This window comes from Canis lupus, chromosome 3 (genome assembly GCF_003254725.2).
Source record: "Canis lupus dingo isolate Sandy chromosome 3, ASM325472v2, whole genome shotgun sequence".
Taxonomy (NCBI): domain Eukaryota; kingdom Metazoa; phylum Chordata; class Mammalia; order Carnivora; family Canidae; genus Canis; species Canis lupus.
The window spans coordinates 32102062-32114083 of NC_064245.1; the positions used below are offsets into that span (position 1 = coordinate 32102062).

The 12022-nt window shown below is 44.1% G+C and overlaps 1 protein-coding gene across 7 annotated transcripts in view; it reads left to right on the plus strand.

Moving 5' to 3' along the window:
• HERC2 (HECT and RLD domain containing E3 ubiquitin protein ligase 2) overlaps nucleotides 1-11190 on the plus strand; it is a 241470-nt gene extending 230280 nt beyond the window's left edge. For all 7 annotated transcript variants that reach the window (XM_025437755.3, XM_025437758.3, XM_025437759.3 and 4 more), the window contains 8 exons: nucleotides 896-979; nucleotides 5269-5410; nucleotides 5577-5771; nucleotides 6431-6543; nucleotides 7099-7289; nucleotides 8377-8482; nucleotides 8871-9083; nucleotides 10159-11190. In XM_025437755.3, coding sequence (XP_025293540.1) covers nucleotides 896-979; nucleotides 5269-5410; nucleotides 5577-5771; nucleotides 6431-6543; nucleotides 7099-7289; nucleotides 8377-8482; nucleotides 8871-9083; nucleotides 10159-10431 — 1317 coding nt within the window. In that variant the 3' untranslated portion in view covers nucleotides 10432-11190. The remainder of the gene's footprint in view (nucleotides 1-895; nucleotides 980-5268; nucleotides 5411-5576; nucleotides 5772-6430; nucleotides 6544-7098; nucleotides 7290-8376; nucleotides 8483-8870; nucleotides 9084-10158) is intronic.
• The last annotated feature ends 832 nt before the right edge of the window (nucleotides 11191-12022 follow it).

Sequence of the window (12022 nt, forward strand, 5' to 3'; positions counted from 1 at the left end):
CTGCTTGCCTCTATGATACCCTCACTAAATCTTCTGTACTTCTGAGGCCACCTCCTTGGGCTGTTTAGGACTCGTACCCTTTCTGCTTTCAGAGGTTGGAGTTCTGAGCTGGGAGAGGGGCTTAGACCCTGTTGCAGGTACCTTGTACTCCCCCAGCCACCCTGTCTCTGGACAAGGGTAAGGTCATCCACTTGGCAGAGACCTGTGACTCCCACTGACCCTACCTCCTTTGAATCTCTTGAGTCCCCTTCCCTACTCCTGTCCTCACTGTTGCTGCCTGTGTCCTACTCCATATGAACATGGCAGGCCTGCCTCTACTTGGGCGACAGTGGGCCCCACTCTCTTTTCTTGATGTCTTGCCTTGGGTATTCCAGGTTTCTTTCAGTATATTGAACCTATATATTCCTCCTTCATTGGTCTCCCCATCCTCACCCCAAGCCTGGCTTGGCCTACAGGACTCCCTAGCCCTGCTGCTGTTTTGTGGTTTTGTTAGAACTGCGACACTGAGGGATAGTGTTTAATGTTACTCTTGCCACTCATGCTGTTGTAGTCTGGGAGCCCTTGGTTTTTTAGTCAATCTTGTGGGCCTAAGTCCTAAGACCAGATGTGTGCCAGACTCTGGCCTTTCTCATTCTGTCCCCAGAGTGTGGTGGGCTACTCTTGCCTCCAGACGGTGAGTAGATAGCATTGGGTGAATCTCTGCATAAGTTTGTGCATGGGTTCAAGGCCATGCCCCTGACACCACATCACAATTCAAAAAAGAGTTTGTAATTACTGTTCTTAAGAAAATTTGACTTTTAGGAAAGGATATTTAAAACAAAACGATGACATGGTTTATCTGTGGGGTAATAATATTTCCTATATCAGATTCTAAATTTTGTGTGTCATGTTTTAGGAGGCAGCTTTCCGAAAAGTGGTACAAGCAACTATGGTGCGAGATCGCCAGCATGGTCCTGTGGTAGAGTTGAACCGGATTCAGGTAACAGTAGAAATGGTTCTGAGTCTGACACTTCTCAGATGGGGTGGTTTCATTGGGAGTCATGGCCCCTGTAGCCTGGGGGAAGAGCAAACTTTCTCATGTGCCCTTGCTTTAGAGAGCAAGATGCCACCTATCTGTGATATTCTGTGGTGTTGAGGGTTCCAATTGGGAATATAAATTGTTTTCTTTATAACAGAAGAAAGAAAGACTTATTTCAGATAATCCAGAAGTATGCATATGGATAAGCAACGAGGGAAAGTAAAAAGGACCATATTTCTACTATGTAGTGATAATGACTGCTGACATTTGGAGGTGTGTTTGTTATAACTGAAACTGGATGCCTCTCTTTTGTAATTTGCTGTTTCTTCCCCTTCTTACATTGTAAGCACCTCTTCTTGCCTTACAGTGGGACTGTTGGATTATTTTTGCTGACCAGCTATCCCATGTTTTCTTAGTTTTCTCTGTTAGATTTCTGCAGGGGGCTGGAAGTCTGTGCCCTTTTCTGGGATATAGAGCAAGGCTTCTCAGCACAGCCCCAACCCAAATATGTCTTCAGTTGCCCTCTTTGTATTAGGTTCTGAGAAGCAGGGCCAGTAGAGTTGCTCCATACCTCAAATTGTCCATGAGGGCAGTTCCCATTCCCACCAGCCTCATACCTGTTCTGGCTCCGATAGCTTTCTTTGCCCACTTAATAGACCAGAATCACTAATACTGTTCTCTAGGACTGGAGGAATGAAAAGTAGGCCATTTCTGAATTAATACTACTGCCAAGTATAGATAAGCTTACCATTGAAAAATGAATTAAAAAGAAGAGAAAGGCAGCCCAGGTGGCTCAACAGTTTAGTGCCGCCTTCAGCCCAGGGCATGATCTTGGAGACCCAGGATCGAGTCACACGTCAGGCTCCCTGCATGGAGCTTGCTTCTCCCTCTGCCTGTGTCTCTGCCTCTCTCTCTCTCTGTGTATTCTCATGAAATAAAAATAAATAAATAAATAAAATCTCATAAATAAAATCTTAAAAAAAAAAAAAAAACGAGAACTTGAGCACTGATGATGATATTGTGTGCACTTGACATTTAACATGCAAATGAATGCCCCCACCTCTTGGAACAGAAACAGAGTTAGGAAGAACAAATTCTTTGTTGCTTTATATTAACACATGATTTTTACCCTGATGTTGGTTACATGATTAGATGTTTCTCCAGAGTTGTTCTTGGGGGCATTTTGGATTAAGACACAACATCTTGTCATTTGTTGGAGAACACATGTGACCACACTGAAGGAAGTAGTCTCTTCACTGACGTCAGACTCTTTAATGCTAAGCTTGAAGTCAGTCAGCCCATTCTACAAACAAATGCGCTGTTTAATTAGGTTTATAAAAAGGATTTTATTTCCCCACCTTGGGGGATCATTTTTATTTACTCTACATTACTAGGTATTAAACACTGAAGTTTGTAAGTGAGGAAAGCTCAACTAACACAGATGGTTGGGCATTCCTAGATCACATGCCTGCCTAGTCACATACAGGTGCCTAGTCAGGGCCAGCAGCCAGATATGGGTCTTCATATCTAGGGCTTTTGACATCATTGAGCTTGGTGACCTGGAACCCAGGTTAGGCATGCCTTTTCTGTCTTGATCTCATCTCAGATTTTGTACTCATCGTGTTTGGATACCTCTTTTCCTTCTCGTCTTTATGTTCCAGCATAGCACCTTGTATTACAAAAATGTTCAGTACGTGTTTGAAAAAATAGAATGGATAAAAGGATAAATTCATATTAGCATTTTTAAAAGGCACATAAACAACCTTCAGTGCAGCATGCCATGGCTGCTCCAGTTTACCCAGTGGCCCTCTGCTACCAGAGCTAAGTCCTCTTCAGTTCAGATTTCATATTTCCCTCCTAAAGCTAGAAAGATCTTCCACAAAGTTGGACATAGAATTGGCTTTTTTTTTTTTAAATAAAAAATAGAATACAGGGTGAGAGTGGGAGGTATTCCATGAATCCAAGTTAAATTCAAGATACCAGTTGATCCAGAAAAGTGTGTCAGCTTCCCCATGGCCACAGGTTGTTTCAGGCATCAGCTTTCTTCCATAGGGATGCCATTGTAGATATTGTCATACCATCTGTGCAAAGTGTTCTAGAGACACTAAAACATAGACATGTTCCTGGAGGTTTTTCTTTGTTTGATTATGATTTAGTTTTATAACAGAATCTGAAAATCATTGTACATAAATTTTTTTAATTTAAAATTTATTGCAGAATTATTGAGCATGTTCATTTCTGAAAATTTGGAAAATTCAGATTAAAGGCAGTTAAAATGATCTATATTCCTACAATCCAGAAGTAGCCACAGGTACACAGGTTCCTGTCTTTGTGCGGAGTCAGTTCTCATAGCCATTTAAATCCTTCGGAAGGATTAAGAACATCAGTCTCTGTTAATTGGTATTGAAATGGAGATGACGTGACAGTGAGAAGCTGGATCTGCGTCTTGTTTCTTATGGGTGGACACATCGGTCTTCCTTTCTTTAGCTTAGTTTCCCCCAGGGATATTCAGTACCTTAAAGAACTAGAGATTTAATTTAAATCACATTGGTGAACATACAGTCAAAACGTGTGGCACAGACAACATTTCATTCCATAGGAAACTATTGTCATTATTCATAAATCTTATTCATGATTATTTGTGTGTAAGAATTAGCTATGTAAACTCACCCTAGAATTTACTAAGAAGTTAAGGATTGTGGGATGCTTGGGGGGCTCAGTGGTTGAGTGCCTGCCTTCGGCCCAGGGTGTGATCCTGGAGTCTCAGGATTAAGTCCCATATCGGGCTCCCTGCATGGAGCCTGCTTCTCTTTGTGTGTCTCTGCCTATCTTTCTCTGTGTCTCTCATGAATAAATAAATAAAATCTTTAAAGAAAAAAAGGATTGTGAGAGTTCAGCTGTAGGAGACAACAGAAAAGTACATTATTATGAACATTTTTTCCTTTAACTTTTCAGTTTGCCATTATTTTAGACAGCTTCTCAGGTTATTCTTTTTTATTTATTTATTTATTTATTTTTTTATTTATGATAGTCACAGAGAGAGAAAGAGAGAGAGGTAGAGACATAGGCAGAGGGAGAAGCAGGCTCCATGCACCGGGAGCCCGATGTGGGATTCGATCCCGGGTCTCCAGGATCGCGCCCTGGGCCAAAGGTAGGCGCTAAACCGCTGCGCCACCCAGGGATCCCATTCTCAGGTTATTCTGAAGCACTGTATAGCCTACAAAACTGTAGGGTTACTGAGTCCATACCAGGTGAGGGCCTTGAGTGTTCTTTGATCTGTTTGAAAATCTTAGCTTAGGATGAAAAATACAGGTAGGAAAAGTGATTGTACTTGGGGGAGATGCAGTGACCACAAGGGTTGGAGTAGGATACATGCAGATGAGTAAGAAGAGTGAGGAAATTCTGCTCTGGCTGAGATGGTGTTTCCAGGTTTGGTCTCAGCCATTTGGTTTGAAGCTCAGAGTGCTGATAGTCTGTGAAGGAGGGCTGCTTTTGGAGTTCCTGGCATCTTATTCATGGAGGCCAAGGCAGTATGTTAAAGTGATTAGCTATGGTTAAAGTTATGAAGTGCGGGGATGAATCATATTGTAGTTACCACATGGGCTGCCACTACACTGTGAATGGCCAGCTGAGGTCTGTGATTTCTTGAGGGAATATTTACTTAAACACAACCAGACTTGAGGGGTGCTGTGCTGTGGCAACATGCTGCATGCATTCAGGTGAGCAGGGGCCATACCTCCTATGATTATAGCAGAGTTTCCATTGGCACAGCTGTTCAGCAGGCATCCTGTGTATGAGTCCTGAGCAGATAAACATACGGTGTCAAGTGAGGGGAAAAGAATGTGAGACCAGTCTTTGAGGTTCTCAGAGGGTTTGTGTTCCAGAAGTGAGGGACATGAGGTGCCTCAAGGGAGGCTTCATAGAGAAATGAGGCTTAGCCTAGAAGCTCTTCAATCTTGTAGAGGTGTTACCTGTGGTTTTTGCTTTGTTCTGTTGAGAAATTGCAGCGGCATCTGAATGCTGCTGTCTGTGGGCTCCTCCCATGACAGCTCTTCAGGTCCAGCAGCATGTGCTAGCTGGACTTCTACCCTGGTGACCAGGGTAGAAGAATAAAGGGTAACAGAGGGTGAGTGGCTATAGGGCTTATTGTTGCCATTGGTGTCCCAGGACTGGTTACCTGTCGAAGACAGTTAGCTGTGTGCTTTCTTCCACTGCAGCTGTTTCATATTTATTTCTTTTCTCCTCTCTAGGTCAAACGTTCAAGGAGTAAAGGTGGCCTCGCAGGGCCTGATGGGACCAAGTCTGTCTTTGGGCAGATGTGTGCTAAGATGAGCTCATTTAGTCCTGACAGCCTCCTCCTCCCTCACCGTGTCTGGAAAGTCAAGTTTGTGGGTGAGAACTTGTATGCACTCATGGGCCTGTGGTCCTGAGGGTTGGCAGTCTGAGCCCATAGAGTAGTGAAGTGGGCATTAGAGGGAGAGCTGAAAAGGCCATCTAGCTGCACCCTGCAGGGCTTTGCTGGCATGACTATGAGTTGCTGACTCTTCCTTCCCTCAAGGTGAATCTGTGGATGACTGTGGCGGTGGCTATAGTGAGTCCATAGCCGAGATCTGTGAAGAACTGCAGAATGGACTCACTCCGCTTCTGATCGTGACGCCCAATGGGAGAGACGAGTCAGGGGCCAACCGAGACTGCTACCTGTTCAGCCCAGCTGCCAGGGCGCCTGTGCACACCAACATGTTCCGCTTTCTGGGTGGGCCTTCTTGCATGGTCATGATGCCTCAGTTATGTGGCTGTGTGTGCCCTCTTAACTTAATGTCTATTCTGTCTTGAGAATAACAGATATTTTGAGTATTTGGTTTTAGGTTTTCAGTGTGCAGCCACAGGGACATGCCAAGACTAACCATCAGTGAGCAGCTGGGTGGTAAGGGCCAGAAAGTATCTTTGACACTCAGAAGATCTGAAATACCGTGTTTCTGCAGTTTAAATGTATCTGAAACTTGAGATCAGACCTGAGGGGGTTTTGGTAGTTGGTCAGTTTCTCCCTCCTGTTCCATAAATATCTGTGCTGGGTGCTCCTTTGCCTCTCCAGGTACTGTACCCACCTTGCTTAAGAAACCCCATCTGTTTGTTTTGCCTTGATCTTATCTCAGATTGGGGAATCTCAGGAATGGGCATTGGTCTCTCTGTGGCCTTATACCTATTGGTAGGAAGAGGAGAAGTTAAAAACTAGGCCCATAGGAACAAAAGGAAACAAAGAATTTAGAATAGGACAAAATGTTTTGAGGATGGACCTGTCTCCATGAATTTGAGTAGCACTGGTTTAGAGGCCCAGTGTAGAGCTAGTGTCTGGTGTTGATGTTTTATCATTGATTTCAAGTATCTCCTGTTACTTGTGCCTTGAATGAACAGGTGTGTTACTGGGCATTGCTATCCGGACTGGGAGTCCCCTGAGCCTCAACCTGGCCGAGCCTGTTTGGAAGCAGCTGGCTGGGATGAGCCTTACCATTGCAGACCTCAGCGAGGTAACCACCAGGAACGCAGGGATGGGGAAGTGTGACACCTAGACTACTTCCCAGTAGCAAAGAAGGTCTGTGGATATAAGGCCAGTTTGCTTCTACAACTTGATAGACCATCTATTTGTGGTGTTTTGCAACTTGAAATCTTGTCAGATAAGAGAGTTCACCAGTTTTCCTATGGAGGAGCAGAGCTTGCGAGTGGCTGGGTGGTGGCTTGGTTTTCACGTGGAGAGACTTGACTGGTTGACCACACCCAGCATCTTCCCTGTGGCCATCCTCCCTTGGTACCATGATTGTAGGATGGGATTTGTCTCCAACCAGTGGCTGTGAGGACTTCCTTGAATTATAGGCTCTTTTCTCAGCTCCTCCCTAGGTGAAGTACCTTCTCACTGCTGGTCTCTTTTATTTCCTGGCATGTATAATGAATGCACCAATAGCCTTAAGGTATGCTCAGTGCAGACTGAGATCCCCTTATGGCTGAACATCTCAAGTGTGAACTGCAGTCAGAGGTGTGTGGTAAGGACTCTGACAATATACGGACTCCCTACTTTCCCTTAAAAGGTTGATAAAGATTTTATCCCTGGACTCATGTACATCCGTGACAATGAAGCCACATCAGAGGAGTTTGAGGCCATGAGCCTGCCCTTTACTGTGCCAAGTGCAAGTGGCCAGGACATCCAGCTGAGCTCCAAGTACACACACATCACCCTGGACAACCGTGCAGAGTATGTCCGGCTGGCAATAAACTACAGGTATGTGGTCATCTGCCCTCCATTGTTTTGATTCAGTAAATAGCAAAAATAGGAAATAGTTTGCTTGGATGGCTGCATTTTTCAGAAATACCTTACAGTAAAATGCTGATGGACTTAGTTCCAATCACTACTGATCTGTAGTCATCAAAGCTTATTTTGTAATCCGAGTCAGAGTAGTTATTCTTGCCTGAGATTCCTGACTCTGACTAGAAAACCAAGGTGATAGAATTGTCCTGTTTTGGGAGCTGTCCCGGCAGAAGTCACAAGACCTGTGGGTGCCCCTCTGTGGTCTGAGCTCTCCTGGGCAGCACTGTGTTACCTGCCTGGCCCTCACACCAGCGAGCTGCATGGTTGCTGTGTGGCAGGTCAGCAGCACCACAAATATAGCTTCTGCTACTCATTGCTGCTTCCACCACCATTACAGGTCCATACAGTGGACCTTGTCTCCAGAAGCACCTGGCCAGGTGTTGTGGTGAGACTGCACATTGGGTGGACTTTGCTTGCTGAGTTCTGGTTGTGGGTGGTCCCAGCAAGTGTGCTGTGCTGTCCCTCTGTGTTCATTTCTGCCTTGTGCCCTAACTCTCCTGTCATGAGGGCCCTAAATGCAGTATCTGTTTCCAGAGGGTTCTTACTGTGGGTGCTGTGGAGCCTGGTTCTCTGATGATGCACATCTAATTCTGGCTCCCTCCTAGGTATGCAATAAGTATTAGAATTGTGGGATGCCTGGGTGGCTCAGTGGTTTAGTGCCTGCCTTTGGCCCAGGGTGTGATCATGGAGTCCTGGGGTCAAGTCCTACATGGGGCTTCCCGTGGGAAGTCTGCTTCCCTTTCTCTCTCTCTCTCTCTCTCTCTCTCTCTCTCATGAATAAATAAATAAAATCTTTAAAAAAAATTGTGTCTTGGAAGCTGTACGTAGTTTTGAAGATTATCTTCTATGTACCAGTGTAGGTAAACTTAGTGGGTGAGAAGTTTCGTGATGCCATCTTTATAAGATACATGCTGTGATCATCTGTGTGTAAGGCTTGGTATGAGCAGGACAAGATCTACGTTACCAAAGATAGAAATGTAAAGTGAGTTTTTTCTTTCAGACTCCATGAATTTGATGAGCAGGTGGCTGCTGTTCGGGAGGGAATGGCCCGAGTTGTGCCTGTCCCCCTTCTTTCTCTGTTTACCGGATATGAATTGGAGACAATGGTATGCCCCTGAGTGCTACTGCCCTGGACTGCCTTTTGCAGATTAAGCCACCAAATCAGTGCCACTAATTAATTTCTTGGTTAAATCTTACACTTAATTTACATCTGAAATATGCTCATGCCTGTTAAGTGAAGTGAAAACATGTTTGAAAAGTGGATGTTTCCTGCTTGCCTCCTCCCTCCCTCGAAACCCCCCCATCCTGGACCAGAGTGGAACACAGGGTCAGGTAACACGTCCACCTGAACACATGGAACCTGTCCTCGCAGTCATCCACTCTGGCTCTCACCCACATCCTGCCCCAAACAGTCCTTGGTAGAAAGAATGATTGACTGTATGGAATTAAAAAGTCAAAAATGTCAGCCGGCTTTGACAGTGTGCCCTCCTGCAGGTGTGTGGGAGCCCGGATATCCCCCTGCATCTCTTAAAGTCAGTGGCAACATACAAAGGGATCGAGCCTTCTGCATCCCTGATCCAGTGGTTCTGGGAGGTGATGGAGTCCTTCTCAAACACAGAGCGTTCCCTCTTCCTTCGCTTTGTGTGGGGCCGGACGAGATTGCCTAGGACCATCGCCGACTTCCGGGGCAGAGACTTTGTCATCCAGGTGCGGTTGTGGGGGCATGCTCCTTGCACATGATCTTGCAGCAGATTGGAAATTGGGACGCTTGTGTTAGGTGGTTTTTCCTTCTTCCTGGAAATAATAAAAAGCACGCCCAACTTTGATTTGATTGCTCAAGATTTTATATTTATAGGTCTTAGGTCTCACTTTCTACTTCTGGAAAATTAATCCGGCCACCACCAAAAGATACTGCTATTATGTCAGCGTATTTGAGATTTTGCACACACGTGTCATTTAAAGCATATATTTGATTCTCTGGTGAAATTAGGTAAATTACGTAATATTGCTTACTGAGAAAAATAAGAGCACCCATCAGATTGAGAACAAGAGTTTTGCTTTGAGTTCTAACTCTGGTCCAATGGTCAAAAACAGGCTTGGTTTATCTGCTGAGTCATGGGGTGAAGTGTCTCAACCTCCCTCTCCCTCCTCTATCCTGAGGCATCACGTGTGACTTTCCAGGTAGCAATACTGTGGTGATGGAGGACTTCCTTGGAGGGGCAGATTGGGTGGAGAGTCCATTCTCCCTGCATGCTTGAACATATTTAGGAATGGGCTCCTTCCTGAGCACAGCCTGACTTCAATCTCTGACTGGGGTTGCAATAGTGGTCGTTTGTCAGAGAGATCTTTGAGAGCAACATGTAGGTTTTCTCTCCAAAAGTAGGTAATTCCTGGGTTTCGTCCACAATTCTTGTTGGCTTCATAGTGTCTTACCTGTAGTAGTTGAAAAGGGGCTAGTGGGTTCAAGAATTCCCCATGTGAGTGTGTGCTGAGCCTGCATCCTCTGCCTGCCTTGTGCCAGGCCCTGTTCACAGCACTGATTTGTCAAAAGTAATTGCCACTGTAACCAATTGCTACTTTTGACTATAAGTCCTAGGAATTACTGAGTTGCTCCTTTTAATTTATAAAATTGGCTAGAGTATTTGTTTTCTGATACTTTGTTATTCTTAGTCAAATATGATTTTTGTGAGAATCAAGAATCTAATGAACCTAATAAAATAGATCACAGCTTTACCTGTTCTTATACATAGTCTCTGATTATTTAACATTTTTTCATTAATAGGTATTGGATAAATACAACCCTCCTGACCACTTCCTTCCTGAGTCCTACACCTGCTTCTTTTTGCTGAAGTTGCCTAGGTACTCCTGTAAGCAGGTACTGGAAGAGAAACTGAAATATGCCATCCACTTTTGCAAATCGATAGACACAGATGATTATGCTCGCATAGCCCTTACGGGAGAACCAGCTGCTGATGATAGCAGTGATGACTCAGAGAATGAGGATGTGGATTCATTTGCTTCAGACTCTACGCAGGATTATTTAACAGGACACTGAGATGGAGAAATGCCATTCTTCAAGACACCAGGAGACTAAGCAAGGAGGCAGAGTACTGCAGTTTAGACTGCAGGAGGTAGTATGTTTGATGAGAAATATTAGGTCTCTAAAATGCATGGGGGTGGGCAGGGAGACTGATCACTCATGATTGAACCATGAATGGAATAATGATTGGAAAATCAGCCTTCATGTGGGGCACTATGTGGACACTAACATTTATTTTTGAGACTTAAAAGGGTCTTCTCACCCATAAAATGCTGCATTACATGTAGGACTTCTGTGTTTACTACAATATGTAAATGTTTATATAAATACTGGATTGCAGCATTCCCAAAGTGAATAAAAAGCCTTTTTACTTGTGGGTGCAATAGATTGTGTCTTTTTTCTTTTTTCTTCTTTCCAAGTGTTGTGCATTGTGTTGATTGTACATTGGAAATACTGTGTAATGATTAAATCGTATTATAAATATTTCGATTAATATTACCCTGAATTTGTTTATTAAAAGTTTTTTTGAACATTAAATGATCAGTATTACTTGAATGCATCCATAGGTTATTTTAACCAAAACCAAAACTGAAACAAAAAGGCCATTGGTCTCCCTCTTCTCCCCAGGTGCACATTTTAACATATATGGTATGTAACTTGAATTGAGGCCTTTCTGTGAGCAGTATCTATCATAGAAAGTGTACTATATATAATGTTTATGTTCTGTATATCCCTAAAATTTAAATCCCTATGAATAAAACATCTGTCATAAAATTGTAAGCTGAATTTTCTTACCTGGTTAGATTAGCACTGGTGGATGTGCTACAGCCAAAAATTAGTCCTCGATAAGGCATTAGTTAAAGACGTTCCAAGCTAGTGCAGACTTTTTTTTTTTTAAAAGATTTTATTTATTTATTCATGATAGACGGGGTGGGGGGGGGGCAGAGACACAGGCAGAGAGAGAAGCAGGCTCCATGCAGGGAGCCTGACGCGGGACTCGATCCCGGGACTCCAGGGTCGTGTGCTGGGCCAAAGGCAGGCGCTAAACCGCCGAGCCACCCAGGGATCCCCTAGTGCAGACTTTTTTATTGCAAAAACCAAACTCACTGTGGTGATGAAGGAGGAATGGGCATTAAAAGAATGGGAAGGTTAAGGGAGTGGCTGGCATGGGGAGCTGGGACCCGGAGCCTTCAGGGTCTGTTCCTCTGTCCTCCCCCCTCTGCCTGTCCTGGTTCCTGCCCCACTGGCCTGAGGTCAGGGGGATGTTTCTGGTCTTGTTGCCCATGAGGTAGGATTTGAGAGCTGCTTGTTCTAGTTTTGTGTGTATGGTAGGTTCTCAGCAAAGGAAAGAACTGAGAATAGGGTAGGAAATTTAGCCAACAGGTCTGGTGCACTAGAACTTAAGGTAAACTAGTTTGAGGCAAAAGGAGGTATTTTATGTTGGGAAACTGTTTCTTTATTCAGAGACACAATGTTTTGCATTAGATGACCAAAGTGAGGAAGTTTCTGGGAATTTATCCATGATCAAATTGGTGAATACCTAGATTAGTCTTTTATTTTTAACTCAGCTCAAAATCTCTATAATCTGCGAGGTGTTTTTTTTTTT